The sequence below is a fragment of the Diadema setosum genome, chromosome 8 (assembly GCF_964275005.1).
Source record: "Diadema setosum chromosome 8, eeDiaSeto1, whole genome shotgun sequence".
Taxonomy (NCBI): domain Eukaryota; kingdom Metazoa; phylum Echinodermata; class Echinoidea; order Diadematoida; family Diadematidae; genus Diadema; species Diadema setosum.
The window spans coordinates 19,800,465-19,819,191 of record NC_092692.1 but is presented as its reverse complement, the minus strand read 5'-3'; the positions used below and the strand labels follow the sequence as shown (position 1 = coordinate 19,819,191).

Sequence of the window (18,727 nt, the reverse complement as noted above, 5' to 3'; positions counted from 1 at the left end):
AGCTATGAGCTTGTGTCTGAATTTAACATATAACCACTTCAGTTTACTTTGACACTATCACCTTGGTGAATTTCCACCCCTGTCTTTCACACAATTAACCATGTTTGATCCAGTACATTACTGACAAACTGATTTATTATTTAACTCTTTATACACATGTCTGTGAATATTAATGCAAAAGTAAATTACAGTAATATACCTTAGTGACTATAACCCTGCACTGGTAATACACTCACAATCACTCACAGCCTCTTATGATACAGAAACGAACAAACAAACAAAAACAAAAAAAAAAAAACCCAAAACACAGTAGTCTGAGAGGTCAAGATCAGAGATCTACCCCATAGGTATTTTTCCCATCCTATCCACAGTCCTCATAAGCTGACCATGTATCTAGATCTAGATCAGGGCCCCGTTGCTAGAAACTTTGCGTTTAAACGCAACTTGCAACTGATTGTCACTGGCCAATCAAAATCATTGTTGCATGCATGTCTTCTTAATAGGGCAGACCCTGAGCCAATCAGAATGGTTGTTTCAAAATTAGCAATTATTTGCAATTGATTGCAACTTTCTTGCAACGGGGCCCAGAAGTTCTAGGTCTTTTTCCCACTGCATCCAAAGTTCTCTTGAGCTGATCATGAAATCTGAGGTCTAGGTAATAGGTTGTATTTTTTCCCTCTCCACCCACAGTCCTCTGAAGTGATCATAAACTCTGAGGTCTAGATCAGAGGTTCTGGGTCTCTTTTCCCACCCCAGCCAAAGTTATCTTCACTGATCATGAAATCAGAGGTCTAGGTATAAGACGTTTTGCTTCCCCACCCCACCCACAGTCCTCTGAAGTGAACATGAAATCTGAGGTATAGATTGGAAGTTCTAGGTCTTTCTTCCCGTCTCACCCGCAGTCCTCTGAGCTGATCATGAAATCTCACCTGCGCATTGATCCTAGCCACGAGGTAGTCTTCGATCAGCCGCTTTGTGGTGGCACCAAACTTGCTGAGTTTCCCCATGGTCTCTACGAATGCTGGACACTCAATGACTTTCATGGACAGACCCTTGCCTTCGGCATAGAAAAAATTGCTGACAGCCTGAATCAAGGAAAATGCCAAGGACCAAAAGAACAAAGAGGGGATTAAAAAAAAAACCCCAAACGGTGAATATGAGTAGCATGCTACTTTAACTCAGTTGGAATCCTAAATTCAAAATGCTATTGACATTGTTTAAAGATACAATGTATGTTGTCAGTCAATATGTACCTGCATCAATATCCAGAGCTGCCAACCTTTGGAAGCACAAATTAGTACTCAGCAGCTCCAAAATTCGTATTTTTCCACCAGAATTCGTATTTTTTTCAATCTCCCTCTTTTTGCTATTTCGAATTAAACTAGTCGACTTACAAGGCCTACAGGCTCTAAACATGACGTTATGACATATGACGAAGCATCGAGCTGGTCACCAGCACGATAAAGATGCCAAACTACGCAATGTTCAGCGTTGATTGATTGCTTTCTCGCAATGAATGTGTACAAGTGCAAGTATGTACCTACAAAAACTTGCTGGGCTGATTATGGAAGCTTCCACTATCTAGCAGGGGACCGGGAATGCTTTCATCTTCTCAGGAGAGCTTCTGTGTGAGCGGATGCAAAACTCTGTTCTGTGTTTCCAATTATTGTTTACTATTAAAACATAATGCGTTATTTTCAGGCTTTTTTCATTTTATTGGATTTTAAACATCAGTATTTTCCGAAGTATTCCAATTCCTTTTCCCCTGACTGGAATCGGAAAGTCTGCTATAACGATGATCGCAAAATGCCGCGCTGTGTGTGGAAGCGCCGCTGTGCAAACACGTGGCTTCACTTTCAAGTTTAAAGGAATGCGCCATGTGCTCCTGCCTATAAGAGGTTACTGCATGTTCGATGGATCGAATGCGCCATAGCTGAGCCGAGCTGAATGGCTTGTTTACGGTAAACATACAGTTTACGTTCGATACGAAGAAATCATTACGTCTTTCATGAGGGAAAAACACACAAAACAAAGAAACAAACAAAATACACCCACGAACGAATGTTATAGCCAAAACTTTGAAAAGTAATAAGCAGTTTTGATGAGCGTGAACTGAAATTAATTGTCATTACACGTTGTATTTTGCTGTCTAACCAGGTGATGACTGCATCTCATTGGACCTACTCTTAGTGAATTTGTCTGGGCATACGAGACCTTTCATGTATTTCTGTGATTGCATTTTTAATTGACTGAATAATCAATCCTTTTTTTTTATTGTTCAGGGAACATTAGATATTCGATCAAGTACACTATAATCGACTGTTCGATATTTCCTACTATGCGCCAAAAGAAAGGCTAAAGAAATAGAATCATGATATCTTTGCAATGATTCCTTTAATTCAACTAATGAGCTGGTTCTTCGATCGATATTTCCAGGATATTTACACGCTGTTTATTCCAGTGCACGCATTCTTTCGTCTGGTACGCACCTGGGTGTGGCACCAGCTTTTGTGGAAATTTCCACAAGGGAGAGGGGTGGGGTGTCAAGTTTCTTCGAGCCGAAGAGACTGCATACACGATCTCTTCGCTTTTATTTGTCATTCGTGTTTTCCCCTTATTCTTTGCTGATATTGAACATTTTTTTATTTAACTTTACGAAGGTTGCTATAGCACGTGGTTCTTTTTGTTGTGAGGTGTATGTAATTTCTTTTTTTATCATTCTTGAGAGGGGAAAGAAGAGTAAGGGGGAAAGAAGAGTAAGAGGGAAAGGGAAATAAAACAAACGTCACGTACGCTCAGCATTCACAGGAAGCGTCTTTTTACACCAGTCACCAGCATAGTTATCATCATCACCATCAGACATCACTCAAGATCATTTCAGCCTTTTCCTATCAATTGCATTAAAAAACACGCATAATCCCTCGAGATAAATACCTAGGAAAATAAATAAAAAATACAAAGTATCAACACCTCCCAACAACACAAACATTTAGAAATACAACAAACGGCACATCGAAGCGGCTGGGATCAAACTCTGTCGCTTCGATTCGAAAGAAGTATTGCAGCGAAGCGGAGAAATCGCCGTTACGAAAATAACAGTGCGAGACACTTCCAAGAGAATTACGTTTAAATACTTCAAAGTATAAAGGGAACGGATAAAGTGATATAAAATGGAAGAAATCGTACCAAACGAGGTGTGAGAAACGACAGAAATAAAACGAAGTTTAGTAGTAAGCTTAGGCCCTAGCAAAATTTTGCAGCACCGAAAGCTACGCGAAAATGAATACACATTGGAAACTCGGTATTGCGAAGAGATCCTTGGGATCAAGTCAATAAACGATACAAAACAAAGGAAATTAATTCATTTTGACCGGAAAATAGTTTGTTATAAGTATTCTGTTATATGAGATCTCCTTTAATAGGCCTAGAAATACATCGAGTATCCACGATACTCGGGAAAGAAAGTTCGAACGCTTTTCACCTGCACATACTGCAGTGCACATCAATACATGCACGAACAGAAACTCACCTCTTCCTTGCAGAAAATGATGCAATAACGTTATAAAAAAAACACACAACACTCTAAAAATCATTTCGTACTTGGGAGGAAAGGGACAAGCGGATGAAGAAGAAGAGAAAAAGAAGCAGACATTGCACAACGGAACGCTTTCTACCCCGCCTCAAAACGAAATAGGGTACTGTAGTGGCAGCTGGCTACAGTGTGTAGCTAAGCTACTATACTCACGCTCCCCAGCCGGCCACACATGGGGATACCACGGCGATCCATGTAAACATCCAGGGTCCGTAGGCGGCAGGGATTCACGCGCGCGAAGTTCTGTTCGGTGTACACAGTACGCAAGCAGCGATATGCGTGTGCACACACTTTTCTATTCAGCGCTTTCCACGTACGGTGCGTACGCGTTGCATCGATATCCCAGCTGAGTACAGCTCATATGGCACATGCGACGTGCGTTTGCCATTTTTTTACCCATTATTTTTCCCACTGTGAATTCGTACTTTCTAAGGACGTTTTCGTATTTTTGTATTCCCTTCGATTTTTCGTAACAAATATGAATTTTTCGGAACGGTTGGCAGCTCTGAATATCCCATGTCCTCATGCAACTCACAGGAGCAGTTACAGTTCGACCTCGATTATCCGGCCTCCTTTTATCCGGAAATCTCTATCATCCGGACGCGTTCACGCAGTGAAGGACTTTTTTTTTCATCCAAAAATTGAGAAAAAAAAAACAATGACTTTAACATCTTTTCATGGATCTATTTTAATTTCATAAGATGTGCATGATAGGTTTCTCAGTATCTAACTAGGTAGAACATGTATGATTTTCACATAAAGATCTACTTTATTTTTGTGAAGAAGGGACTACAATTTTGCGCAGACTAGCCTAGATTACACCACCGTTGCGGGGTACGCTAGCTGCCACGAGTGCACTGGGACGGCAGCTTGGACGGCAGCTATATACATTAACATTGTGTCTCCCATATCCGGCCAATTCGCTTATCCGGATGAGCGCCGGTCCCGACATGGCCGGATAATCGAGGTCGAACTGTATGTACATTTCCTTCCAGTGCTCATTCAGCCTAGATACCTTTACCATAGAAACACTTTGCAATGTGTGTACTTAAGCCTGCTTACAAATGGACAAGGGCCTATTAATTCATTTTAAGCTGTGATTATGACAGACATTTGTTTCCATTCATAAACTACATATTTTGCTATAATTCCTTATTCAAAATTTTTTGGAAAAAGTTTCCTGGTCTATTATTTAAAGTTGGAGCATTTTTGCAAACTGTCTAAAGCTTGCATTCTCATTCCTTTTTTTTTAATATATACAGTGGCACAGAAATCCACTTACCTCAAATGCATCGTGCATCCGTTGTCCCACTTCTGAGTGTTGATTGAGAGTCTGATAGAATCGAGTGAATGAGAGAATTTCCCTTGTTACACTCTATTTGCCAAAACAAATTTTAGCATTGTTGACACAAATATACTGTCGACACAGTCAATTTTTGCACAAACGCACCATATTCATTGAGACAATCACCTAAAACAGCTGTTGACAAGACCTTTGATGACAATGAATGTTATGTATCTTTATGTATCATGTATCTTTGCTTACTACACACTCTGAAACATCAAGCAGATATATTGAAATGGAAAAGCAATCACATTTAGTGAATTTACAACATAAGCTGCATTATGAAAAATACCTGGTGGTCAAATTTTTTTGTGATGCAACAATGTTAAATTTACAAATGAATGCAATTATATCTTAATGCTCAGGAAGTAATCTCAGCTATGAAAGTAACAAAATAAGAGAAAGATAACAAACTGAACAAAAAACTTCTGGATGTGAATTTTCATTTATCACAAACTGGAAAGCCACTTGGCAGGAGTCAATTTAGTACATATCACAAATTTCTATCATTAATGTTTAGAAATTAAAAAAAAAAAAAATTGGGCAGATGAAATGTTACCTCTATGAGTATCACACATGCATGTTTATATGCTTACTTTATGGAACTGAATAGTGAATGATAAAGCTAGTCAAAGAGACAATGATTTCGTCCTCACTTTTAGTCCAGAGCTGACCATCTCCTTTAAGAGGCGTAGGACCACGAGCCACAGCTCTTCCAGTATTCTACATTAGACAGTAAATGAGTGGAAAGGGGTCACTACAAAGGGCCTTCACATGAACACCAGTAAACATTTCAGAGCTTTTGAATTGGCACCTGTTTGGTACAGGATGCCTAAAATCTTCCCGTTGGGAGCTCACTTGGAGTGAACAAAGCAATCATCCTTAACCCTTTGAGGATAGACTGATTTTGCTACAACATGCATTTCCCATAGGCACTTGCCCAAGTATACTCAGGACTCGTCCTCAACAGGTTAATGCCCAGTCAGTATACATCACATCTGACTGTCATATTTTTTTATCATGGTCACAAAGCACAGAGGGAATATTTCCTTTCCTTTGTGTTATACATGTAATAATCCTAACAAATTATCATATTGTGCTCCATGGCTAGAAAGAAAGATAAATAAATCATATGCACATACAGATGTAGATTATATTTCCAAATAAATGTATAAACATATACATATATACACACACAAACATACAAACATACATTCATATGCAAATATACATGTACATATAGAGAGATTTAGTTGGACACACATATGAATAGACAGATAAACAGATAAAGTAGGTAGATCAGAGATAGACTTATGAGTACACAAACATATTTCTTTACTTTCATTTAAGAATAACTGTGTGTGCTATACAAGTTTAGGGAAAATAAAGTAGAGCCAAGGATCATACTTTCCCTTAAATGCATTTCATCAAAGAGTTCTTACACAATAAATCTTTTTTAAAAAAAGGTATGCTTTGTCACTTGTTAAAAGACAAGACAAAACAAAACAAAACGCTGATGTATTTAACAAGTAAGTTCCATGCATGTCTATTTTTGTGCCTTTGTTTTGGGCCAATCTCTGTAAAAATGACACACTATACAAAACACATTGTAATGTTTTGCTTCAACACTGTCACTAATCCATACTGTGCTTTGTTCGCCTATTGGAATGCACACTGAGGTGCTGTCGCCATCGACTGGCACAGATATCGGGGAAAATAACTGTCAGTGAATAGGGATGCACACTGAGGTGCTGTCGCCATCGACTGGCACAGAAATCTGGAAAATAACTGTCAGTGAATAGGGATTACCTAATCCCCTAATCCCCATTGTGTTATCACAGTCTTCCTGTCGAACTGTCGCACACTGCTACATCTGAGTGGGTCTGCTATTCTAAAACTAGGTCAAACTTGGATGGGTTTGTGAATGCAGGTGAAAAAGAAAGCTTGTTGACCTGCTCTTCCCACAATTCTCTGAGAGCCTTCAATGCTCCCAAACGAGATTCTTTTTGCCCATTGACAGAGGACGGGCAGATTGGTAATCAGCGTGTTTCAAAGCAGTCACGCGTTGCATGTATCCCTTTTCCATGCTCAATTGCATGTGCCATCGAACGATGCAAAATATGGATCACACATGATAAGGAAAAAGAACACACACTGAAAGAAAAAAATCCACTCTTTCAATCACAGTCATTTTTCTGGTCAGCATGACACAAATAAACATAAATCTAGGCCACAAATACAGACACTCTTGTCTATATTTTTGGAACCTGGTATACCAGGTTGCCATGGCATTGAAGTTGAAGCTACATGCCTGGGCATGTTATGGGTTAAACAGCAGGATTATAATCACCTGGTGAAATTTGCCTTCAGCAAACAACTGTGAAGAGTGATGAGATTACTGTCCAGGTATTCCATCAGAGGGGTGATGACCTGTAATAATAAGAAATAAAATACTTTGCCACCTTGTTGTTCTTGTAAAATTATGATATCACATTGAATCAATCACAATTTGAGGAATTGCTTAAGTCAAAGTTCAGAAAGTAAAAATTACACATTTGTTGTTTCACAAAATTTATGCAAACTGGTATTTGAAGCACATAATGGCATATTTTTACCAATATCTTCCAAGATAAATATTTGCCCTATTTGACTCATTATTTGCAAAACAAGTCTTCAGATTTCTAGGTCTTTCTTTTCATCACATGGCCAAATACAGCAGGATGGGCTGCTTCAGTGCTAGCACACTTCTCAACAGACTAAATGTGATTACAGAGTTTCAAAATATAAAATGCTTCTACTCACTGCATATAAGCTTCATAGTTAAACAAATACACTGTGTGTTTTGCTGCATTTTTACTTATGTGTGATGCGTGAATAAATGTAACACTCCACTTTGAAATTTAAACTGTGTTTTAAGCAATGCATAGCTGCATAGCAAAGAAACACTGCCCAATCAAGCAAAGAAAAGTAATAGGTTTGTTGTTGTTGTTTTTTTTTTTAATTTGGTGGCCTGACATCAATTTTTAGTGGCCCCAGGCAACGGGGCCACCTCGAACCCTGCCAATACTCACATCATCCAGAGATTTTTCTGGCGGTTCAGTGAGAAGGGGTTCGGTGTACTTCTGCAGGTCTGGCGCCATCTTCTGGCCGACGTGTTTGACCACGCGTCCGACGACGTTCAGCATGTCCTCGTCGGCACTGGACAGCATGGTGTGGAGCGTCTGGTTGCACTGCTCGGACCCAACTGACCCATACTCTATCAGGACTCCGTCCACCACCCTTTCAAAGTCCAGTTGGGCGGGCAGGTTGGACAGGTACTTGCGCACCTGTTCTATGTTGTTGATGGCAATGCATAGCTGCATAGCAAAGAAACACAGTCAATGTGGCATACACAAAATTCAAGTTAAAATCATGCTGACTGAAATGACATTACAATGTGACAAGTAGTATCATACCGCAATATTCACAATTAAGGTACTAAACACATGGCATTTATGACTCAAGTTGGGGTTCTATTCATAGGAAGAAATTATATCACGTACATTGTATACACTATAACGAGAATTACAGATGTGTGGATATATTCTTTGATACACAAAATACATTTACACCTATATCATCTTAGCATGCAGCGATGGCAAAAAAATCACATGCGACTTGTGTTACTTAATTGCAAATATAAAGATATGACGGCTTCCCACAAAATAAATATACAAACAAAAACATCTGAATAGCAATACACGATACTATAACTACAAAAAAAAAAAAAAAATCACGAGTGAATCTGTCTTGAAGAACGCTTACGAAACAAACTCACAAACAACAGATTGATAATTCCAAGATGCGTTCAACTTGCACCAATGAGATGCCTACCTGATCAGTGATGTCAAACCGTCCTTCATCATCATAGAAATGATTGTCAGCCAACTTCTTGTGGACAATGTTGGCATACTCCACTGCTTGCTGGCGAATGTCCTGCCACAAATACAAAAGGCAATCATCACTCTCACACAAAGTTTGCATTACTTTGATTCACTGTGAGCCTGAAACCGCGAAAAGTAATCTGCTCCAACATTAATCATTAAACATTAAACACTACTATTAATCATATGCTTATCATTTCATAAATATTGTCATTACATTGCTTTACACCACCCTCATCAGCTCCCCATGAATGCAACATGTACAGTTCTATGTCCATACCATGTGTACATAATAAATTCTACTTTTCCAGTCTTAAATCGTGCCCTGCAGACAATGAAAAAAGAAAATGCACAAGGACTTGTAATATTCTAAGACAATCATGGACTATCAATACAGTCAACCGTAAAAAAAAATGTTTGTGGATTCAGCACAGAAACTTTGAGTATTGAATACACAAACCCGTCTTCCAATCAAAATACAACAATGATTTTGACTGTACCTATGCTTCCTGTACAAGACCGATATAGAGCTGAGAAATATTCTCATACAATAATGTGAAGCACTTACATCCGTCACCTTGGCGATGAAGACATATGCCCCAGATGCATCGGGCCAATCCAGTTTACTCCAGAACTCTTTGATCTATGCAATATATAGGGATATTGGCAAGGAGTCAATCAAATCTGAAACAGCAGTTGTCATTGGGTGGGGTTACCCCCCCCCCCCCCCAAAAAAAAAAGGACTTTATGATGCATAGACAGTGGTAGCTATTGTCATTACCTTTAAACATGAGGCTCATGAGCACCGGATGATTATTAGATTGACAGCATTGATTAAAACACTTTATAGACGTTGTCCTGAAAGACCAGCACAGTATGTTATGCGACTCCTGAAGTATGTATCTAACAGACTTCTACAATTGAAGGGGTCGGTGCAATATAGTGCTAACCCACACTTTTGTCAAAATTGAGTTACATGCATTTTCATAATCCTTATCCTTTACTCTAACCTCCATGAAAGTATCATATATGAATTCAACCAACAAGAAGGCAAAATATGCTTGCATTCATGTTTTATTAATGTACGATGTATGGACTTTCCAAACATTCAACAGCGATTATCTCAAAATGACTATCGTGTGGGTTAGCACTATACTGCACCGACCCCTTCAATTCTTCTTTTAAATCTGCGGATAATGTACCATCAGTAACTCATATATTTTGAATAGCTCACTTTCACTCAAAATCATGATACATCACAAAGAAGATCAAGCATACACTAACACAGAAGGGCAACCCACCAAGAAAACACATTTACATGTGAATATGCATTTGCTGAATGGTAATGATGCTACATTAATGGTAACATCTACACAATCACAAAACTACCAAAAGAATAGCATGTGACAGTCATGTAAATGTTGGGATTTCAAGAAATAGTACGAACTTCCTTCTGAATAGGTGATTGCATAAAACTGCAGTGCACTCATGCATAAATCGTATCATCAGTACATGAAAGCATCAAAGTGCAACGCGCCAGGACTGATTACACCTAGCAACGCCTGATGCAACAATCACTGAAGCACGATAATCACCTGAGCAAAAGTGGTAGTGACATCGACAGCCGATGAACTGTGCTTCACCATGTTGTCAACCAGCCTCACCTGAAACACAGAATATCAACTTTAATTGTGCACAAGATCATTTAAGACATCAAAAAATGAGCTATTCTCAGAGTTTGGAAAGTGATCTGATTACAGCAAGCTTGGCTCATTTGCACGAAGTCAGTCTTTGATGTTCACATTATCATGCTTGAAACATGAACTAGAAAAGAAAATATCCTTTACGCTAACTACCGAAAGCATGACACAGAAGAGTATCCCACTTTATACAAGACTGTAATATGATATTTCTTTTATGCAATAGCTTATTGTAAAGCTTTCAATCAAAACTGAAGGAAACATCATTCTACTTGACACTTGGCAGGGTATTATCCCTTCCTGCCAACAACCGATACTTACATGTGAAACACAAGGAAAAGTAGAAATTACGCGGTGCGTAATATATGTCCTCGCCGGAAGTAGCGTTTTGTAGCAAAATGTACAATATAGGTCAAAAATCAAGGTCAAAGGTCAAAATTCTGTGTAGAAGTTTTGAAGCCCTCACCTAGTGCCATCACATAAAGCAAACGGAATTGAAATCGGGTTAGAAATGGCGAAGGAGTAGCATTTTGTAGCAAAATGTACAATATAAGTCAAAGGTCAGGTCAAAGGTCACAACTGAAATTCTGTGTAGAAGTTTCAAAGCTCCCATGTAGTGCTATCATATAAAGCAAACAGAATCAAAATGGGCTCATAAATGACAGAGAAGTAGCAAATTGAACATTTTGATCACACACGGACGCACACACGGACAGATGGACACACGGACACACACACGTACGGAGCCCGTTTCATAGTCCCCTACTCGAACTCGTTCGGCAGGGACTATAAACCTTTGAACCAAAGAATTTAATTAAATTACATCTATTGCCCAATACGGAAATTTCTTGTTCATCTTAATAGCATTGTTACAGAGTATACACATACTTGGGAAAGTGTGAATAATGAATAACATGAAACTTTGCATTTGTGTCAGAGCCATCCCCAAACTTGAAAGAAATTGGTAAACATGATGGTTTATTGCCACTTGGTCTACTATCAGATGGTTTACTTCCCAGTACGTCTAACACCACTACAGCTAAACTCATTTAGTCTATTATCAATTTTGTCTAATTTCCGTTTGGTCCAATTCTCACTTGGTCTAAAGTCCAGTTTGGCCAATTATCAATTCGTTTAAAGGCCAGATGGTCTCATTGCAATTTTCTCCCATTTTGTCACATATATTGTAGGTTATTAGACTAAATAGGCACAGCCCATCAGAAAGCAGACCAAATGAACAAGCAATGAGCCAAAGTGGCAATTCGACTAAATGGTCATTAGACGAACTGGTTGTAGACAAAACAGGATTAGACCATGTGGGTTGAGCCTAAATGGCTATTGGGCCAAGTGGAAGTAGACCAAGTGATAGATCCCCGGGCCACTCTACCCTGACCCCTTACCTCATCCACCTCCACTGCTTTCTGAATCCTTGCCCTGGCCTTCCTACTCGCCAGGTCAAACCACTGATCCACGAACTTTTTGAAGATCGTGTGAAACTCGTGTGTCTTCAGTTCTAGTCGATATCTGCGCACGCACAAACACAAAAATAAAGAACTGATATTTAATACACACACAAAAAAAGCCCATAAGTGACACACTGTGCAGTTTTTCGCTTGATTTAGCTATCAACATAGCTTTGTTTTGTGACAGATAATACAGAAGAGTGCAACAAACACTTACAATGAAAGATGACAAGTAACAAAAAATACCAAAGTAACACCCGATTTACAACTGAGGATTGCATAAATAGAAATTGAATGAAATGACACACATGGCAGCTTACCCCCCACGCTTTTGGCTCTTCTCAAAACAAAACAAAAGAAAAAAAAAGGAAAATGATAAAAATGATTAAAAAGTCAGAATAAAGCCCTTGACTTCGTCAGGTTTCCACTCCTACCTTTTACCCTTGATCCCGCATCGGAATGCAGCCCCCCCCCCCCCCCCCCATTGTCACCTCAATGGCAGAAGCTGGGAACTATCATCAAATTTTATCAAAAAATCACATTTTTATTCACGACATTATATGATAGAGATTTGAAAGGTCTTTCACATGATGTGACCATCACTTTTCAGGATTTTTTGTGGGTTCCCACTGTCAATCATATCAACTCGATCACGCCCAACCAATCTTACAGTATTTTGGCCCACTGATCTACCTTGATCAGAACTGGTCCAGCTTCCCACATGACAATTTTTGACATGTCAAAAATTATCGTGTAGGAAGTTGAACCCGTGCCAGTTATTGTAGATTGACCCCGATCGCCCCTGATCAGGCCAAAATCACAGATTCCTAAGGAACTTCCAAAGAGATCAGTGGGCCAAAAAAGTGTACGGTTGGTCGGGAACCCACCTCTAGGGCCCTTCTGTCGGTCAGGCAACCAAACGTTCCGTGGCCCCCTGTGAAGTATGTTACTTACTCTCTATCACCAGCTGCTTGGAATCCCTTGATAGCCAGATAGAGGGAGAAGAGAGCCATGGCTGTCTGGTGAGAATCCTCCAGGGAGACCTTCCTGCACTGCCCCATTTTTTCCTTGGTCTCTTCCATGATCTTGTGATCAAGGAGTGAAAGGAAAGCAAGAACAAAAACAAAATTAGAAAAATGAAAAAATGATGCAAAATGAAATCAGTTGTCACATGCCTGGCAGAAGGGTCCCCAAGGCTTGCAGACTCAAAAATTCTAATCATAATAATAATTCATTACATCATTTGAAAGAACTTTCAAAACTCTGTCAAATCATGTAACAAACAAAAGTTTGATTTGGGGGTTACATTTCATGCTAAGACCCTTCTGCCGGGCACGCAGCGAGATGTAAAAACAAACATAGAAAAATAAAAAAAAATGATGCAATATCACATGGGATGCAAAAACAAGCTTAGCCGAAATATAGCCAAAGATACGAGCTAAGCCCACTAACATACCAACAAAGTACCAGTAATCTATTATAACAGGAAATATTGATTCCTCTTCACAGATAGTCTGCATTGTAAATCAAGTCCACAACTCAAAATTGACATGATTGTCAATGTGAAGATTGAGTCCTGGATGTACACCAAACTTCCAGAATGAAGTTCGCAAAACCTCTTGTCACACAACGCTATTTGTAAGATTCTTGCGAACAACAGTCATTTTTTTTTTTTTTTTTTGCACTACCATGCATGTTAACAAAAAAAAAATAAAGAGCGCCCATCTAACTCGTTTCAGCACTTTTGATTGCCTACATTCTTGAACCCATTTCATAACCTCAAACAAAGATGTAGATTCAAACTTGGACTTGCAACAATGTAAGTCACACAAGAGGCCCATCTCACCTTCTCAGCCAGCTCCATGTGAACAGACTTGGTGAAATCCACCCCGAGAGACTTCATGTAGACCATGGCGGGTGGCCTGATCTGCACCTTGACATGATGGATCATGTTCTCGACTAGCGAGACGAGGATCTTGACCTTCCTGGATTCCTCCGTCTCCTCCTCCTCCTCATCGTCATCGCTGTCGTCGCCGTTCTGCATCAGGATGTTCCTCCTACATTCAAGGACTTCCTCGCACATAAGATTCTGTTTGACAAACCAGTCCCCTGTGCTTTGCTGTCAAATTCAAGAGAGAGCCCTGTCTTTATTCTTATTGCTTCCACATGGATATTGTTTTAAACACAAGAATATTGCTCACACAAAGATATTACTGAAATACAAATACGTAACTTCTCACACCAGAAATATTGCTCATACAGATATATTGCTTGCATGTTTCGAGACTAATCTACAGAAACAAGGCATTGCAAATGCAACCAGCAAAATCATTTTGCAGACATTTTACCAGCTAGATGAATCAAGTTTGATACTCTTTATGATGAAGTTTGTCAATGAGATATCCCAGCAGAGAAAAAAAGATTGCAAATCGGAACAAATTTACAAAGCTGAGCTCTATCTTTGCATACCTACATGACCTGGTACAATATATATGCGAACCTTTTCTCTATGATTCAATCAATGTTGCATAATTTCTAGAATTTTATTCTTCTTCAAAAACAGGTACCACTAGTATAAGAACTTGCCGTTATTGCATCTGTCGCCATCTCCTTCACAGTTTTAGGGAAGAGATCCCACCCAAGCTTCTGGCTGAGCTGTTCGATCACAAGAAGGCATCTATGCAAATGAAATGAGCACGACAAAACTGGATTATGTAACTAAAGAATATAAGCTGTTAGCTGATAATCTATTAACAGGAAGAACAGTAGGAGGAGACAGAGCATGAAGAGGCAGACAAGGTAGAAAAGGAGGTGGAGGCAAAAGGAGGAGATTATGAGGAAAATGACACAAGGGAATGATAAGGAGAAGGATGAGCAGAAAACAGAGGGAGGGGAGGCACAGGTGGAGATGGAGAATGAGGTGGCAGTGGAGAGGAAGGATCAAAGAAGAGGACGATAGGGAGGAAGAGGAGTTAGATAAGAAGAAGACAGCCGTTGCTTCACCCAGCCGTTACCTGGCAACAGGGTGAATATGCTTGCAATAGTGTTGTATTTGTACAGTGTAGTATTGTACAGTGAACAAGGAGTTTTTCTATTTCTTTCTCTCCTGTTCTTTCTCACCATCTTTCATTATCGCTATCCCCTTCTTCTTTGTTTTTCTCTCTTAGCATCACCTGTGTAGGCCTACATGACCATGTATATTTGTTGTGTGAAATAGTTTGTTTTTGTTTATAGTTCAGTAAGTCGATAGTTGGTTCAAACCGTTTACTTATTTCTTTGTGCATGAGGCCCAAATATTAAGCTCGGCTTACTGGGGATCCTCCTGTATGGTACCTTGACCTTTTTTTTTCTTTTATTATGTCTCCGTTCTCTGTCACAATGATTTGCTTACCTTTCATGTGCAAAATCAGCCATGAATTATTATGAACCATGTGTATATTTCTGAAAGTGATCATAGTTGATTATTTTGTACGATACACAAACAATAAAATGAAATGAAATGAAAATGAAAGCAGAAGAGGAAGAAAAGAGGAATGAGTGGAATAGGAGAAGGAGGAAGAGGAGGAGGAGGAAGAGGAGGAGGAAGAGGAAGAGGAGGAAGAGGAAGAGGAGGAAGAGGAGGAGGAAGAGGAAGAGGAGAATCAGTATGTGGACAAGGGTGTGGTTACCTAATGAGAAGGTGCAGCTGCAGCACTGCTTCCGTGTCCTTGAATGGAAAGGCTTCATGCTGCTTGTGAAGCAGCCTGGTTGAGTGGTCCACAAACGCACGGCAAGAGCACTTCAGGTACTCGGTCTAGGTCACAAAACGATACAGAGAGATCATAAAATACTCTACTATACTTTTATTTATTTATTTATTCAGTCTTTTTTCAACAGGGTAGCCCCATCAGTAGGCAAGTACTGTTCTTACTGGGGGCCCTGCACAAACAAACATTACAGTTGACAAGACAGAGACATATACATCAAATACAACACAATGTGGACAGGTACGATTCTTCCACTGAGTCCCCTACATACAGTCACACAATAACTATATACTGACAATTACACGTTTACTAGTCAAACAAGCAATAATAACATGGTGATGGTCCTATTAACCCTAAAAAGGCCGGGGGGGGGTTGAATCAACCCCCCCCTCGACATTTTTCGCGACTACTCCGCTGTGCGAAATTTTTTGACCGCGCCGTTCGCTGACTTTTTACTTTCAAGTCTCGCACATCTTTTGACACCATTTTCGCGAAAATCGCGCATACCGTTACGACGCTGCATAACGTTTTATACATGCCTGTCAGACCGAAAATGGCTCAAAACCGTGATTTTGTGTATAAAGTCTATGCAAATGGAGTTTTCTCTTCTTATTCATAAAGATATGATTATTTTCACTTTCATCGACTGAAACTAATTGATTTTAGCGTAATTATGCTTGAAATAGGTTCTGTCATAAATTTTGCGGAAAAAAAGTGATGAAACAAAAGGTCGAAAAAACAAAGAAATACATAAGAAATTCATAAAACAATAAAATACATAAGAAAATAATTTTGATACCGAACTTTTTTTTAAAGTTCTTTATTAGGAATGCTACAAAGAATGTTTTCACCAAAAATTAGGATTCTGGGAGCTTTAACTTCTGATTTAGAGCAAAATGTATGATTTTATGCATATATTAGCATAATTAATTATTTTGACGAAAATTTCCATTTCTTTTTGTATAGCCTGGTAGATTACGCCACAGGTAATGCACATGCCAAATTTCATGGCGATTGCGCGATCGACGGCCGAGATCTCAAGGGGGGGTTGAATCAACCCCTCCCCGGCCACAGAACACCCAAAAAAGCCCGGCCTGGTTAGGGTTAAAACTTTCACTGAGAGTGATAAATACCCCCACCCAAAGCGGGAAGAAATGACCCTAACCAGCAACCTAATACTACAATTATCATTCATTTCATTTCCACATTCTCAAGAGGCAATAATACAACTGCCACAGCAAAATATGGCCTTTAATTGCGCTAATGGGAAAATATTACGACAACATTTCTGAAGCAGGATAATTTTACTGCAGAGACAGGATGAGACAACAGTTGATGGGAACCTAATTTTAATCAAACATTCATACAAAATATCAACTTTGAGCATGTTCATTTCATGTAATTCATTTCATTTTCCATGTTTCTCAATTCAAGATACACGAAAATAAACGCATACATGTAATTTTCATCAAACATTCTTACAAAATAACAACTTTAAGCACATTCATGTCATTTAATTCATTTCATTTTCCATGTTTCTCCATTAACCCTAATCAGGCTGGGCTTTTTTGGCTATGCTATATCGGGGGGGCGGATTCCGCCCCCCTTCAGATCTCGCCTATTGAACGCGCGATTGCGCCGAAAATCGGCACACGCGACGCCCGCGACGTATTCTATCAAAATGTATGGTTGCTTTCTCTGAAAAATTTTTCTTATATTTTATATTAATTAATTATTGTAATTTATGCATAAAATCAGTTTTGGGCTCTAAATCACTTATTAATGCTCCAATTAAGCTAATTTCTTTTTAAAAATGTTTCTTGTATCATTCTTCTGAGACATAGGATAAAAAAAAAATCTGTATCGAAATTAATTTTATTGTTTTTTTAATTTCTTATGTAATTCTTTGTTTTTTGACCTTTCGTTTTTGTTTGTTTTTTGGCCAAAATTTGTCACAGACATTTTTCGAAGCATTATTATGCTAAAATAAATAAATTTCGGCCATTCTAAGTGAAGATATGAATTTTTATGTGAATTAATTGAAAAAACACAATTTGCATTGGATTTAAACACAAAATCACGTTTTGGAGCAATTTTGGGATTGACAAATTTTTTTCGAACGGGCGTCGCGTCAAAACGGTACGCGCAGGCGCAACAATTTGGGTCTCAAAAGTTGCGCGATACTTGAAAGAAAAAAGTCATGAAACATCGCGGCGGGAGCTTATCGCGTTGCGAAGATATTGCGCGAAACGTCGAGGGGGGGCGGATTCCGCCCCCCCCAGCCTGATTAGGGTTAATGATACATGAAAATAAACACATATATGTAATTTTCATCAAACATTCTGAAAAAAATAACAACTTTGAGCATGTTCATTTCATTTAATTCATTTCATTTTCCATGTTTCTCAATACTGATACAAAAAAATTAACACATATACATGTACGTACGATACATGTGAACACTCTGAGCATAGAGGCAAATGGATAAAGTGGTCAATGACACAGTAATGCTGTGATACCCAAAAGAAAATAGAGTATAGGATCAACTTCAGCAACTCACCATTTGTGAATCAAGGGCATGCTGATCCCACAGGTTGGCTATCCCTGTCACAATGGACAGCATGATGTTGAGGTCAAGGTGGGGCAGAACACATCGCTGGCTGTAGGCGATCCACTGGCTGTTTGCACAAAAGGCAATGGCACACACTTTGAAGTCTTTTACAGTCAAATCTCATGAAAGGCTTCCAGGCACCCACTAAGAAAACATATTTTTCTTGAAAACATGCATAACATGGGACAGGAACGATCTATCATACATTTCCGTTGCAGCTTATTGCTAACAGATGATGACAGTACTTATAGAATTCACAGAGACAGTATTCTGCTACCCAACTGGTCGATTTCTCATCACATGATGTTCACTTCTAACAAACACTGACTGCACATTTCAGCTATCGA

The 18,727-nt window shown here is 39.1% G+C and overlaps 1 protein-coding gene across 1 annotated transcript in view; it reads right to left on the bottom strand.

Annotated features, from left to right (window-relative positions):
- LOC140232126 (protein unc-13 homolog D-like) overlaps positions 1-18,727 on the bottom strand; it is a 51,421-nt gene that overhangs the window by 6,575 nt on the left and 26,119 nt on the right. Inside the window, exons 13-26 of the mRNA XM_072312274.1 lie at positions 18,330-18,447; positions 15,692-15,816; positions 14,610-14,700; positions 13,870-14,142; positions 12,978-13,108; positions 11,961-12,084; positions 10,456-10,524; positions 9,429-9,503; positions 8,811-8,912; positions 8,009-8,293; positions 7,288-7,367; positions 5,594-5,660; positions 4,875-4,925; positions 930-1,085 (exon numbers count right to left, since the gene is read on the bottom strand). Coding sequence (XP_072168375.1) covers positions 930-1,085; positions 4,875-4,925; positions 5,594-5,660; positions 7,288-7,367; positions 8,009-8,293; positions 8,811-8,912; positions 9,429-9,503; positions 10,456-10,524; positions 11,961-12,084; positions 12,978-13,108; positions 13,870-14,142; positions 14,610-14,700; positions 15,692-15,816; positions 18,330-18,447 — 1,747 coding nt within the window. The remainder of the gene's footprint in view (positions 1-929; positions 1,086-4,874; positions 4,926-5,593; positions 5,661-7,287; positions 7,368-8,008; positions 8,294-8,810; positions 8,913-9,428; positions 9,504-10,455; positions 10,525-11,960; positions 12,085-12,977; positions 13,109-13,869; positions 14,143-14,609; positions 14,701-15,691; positions 15,817-18,329; positions 18,448-18,727) is intronic.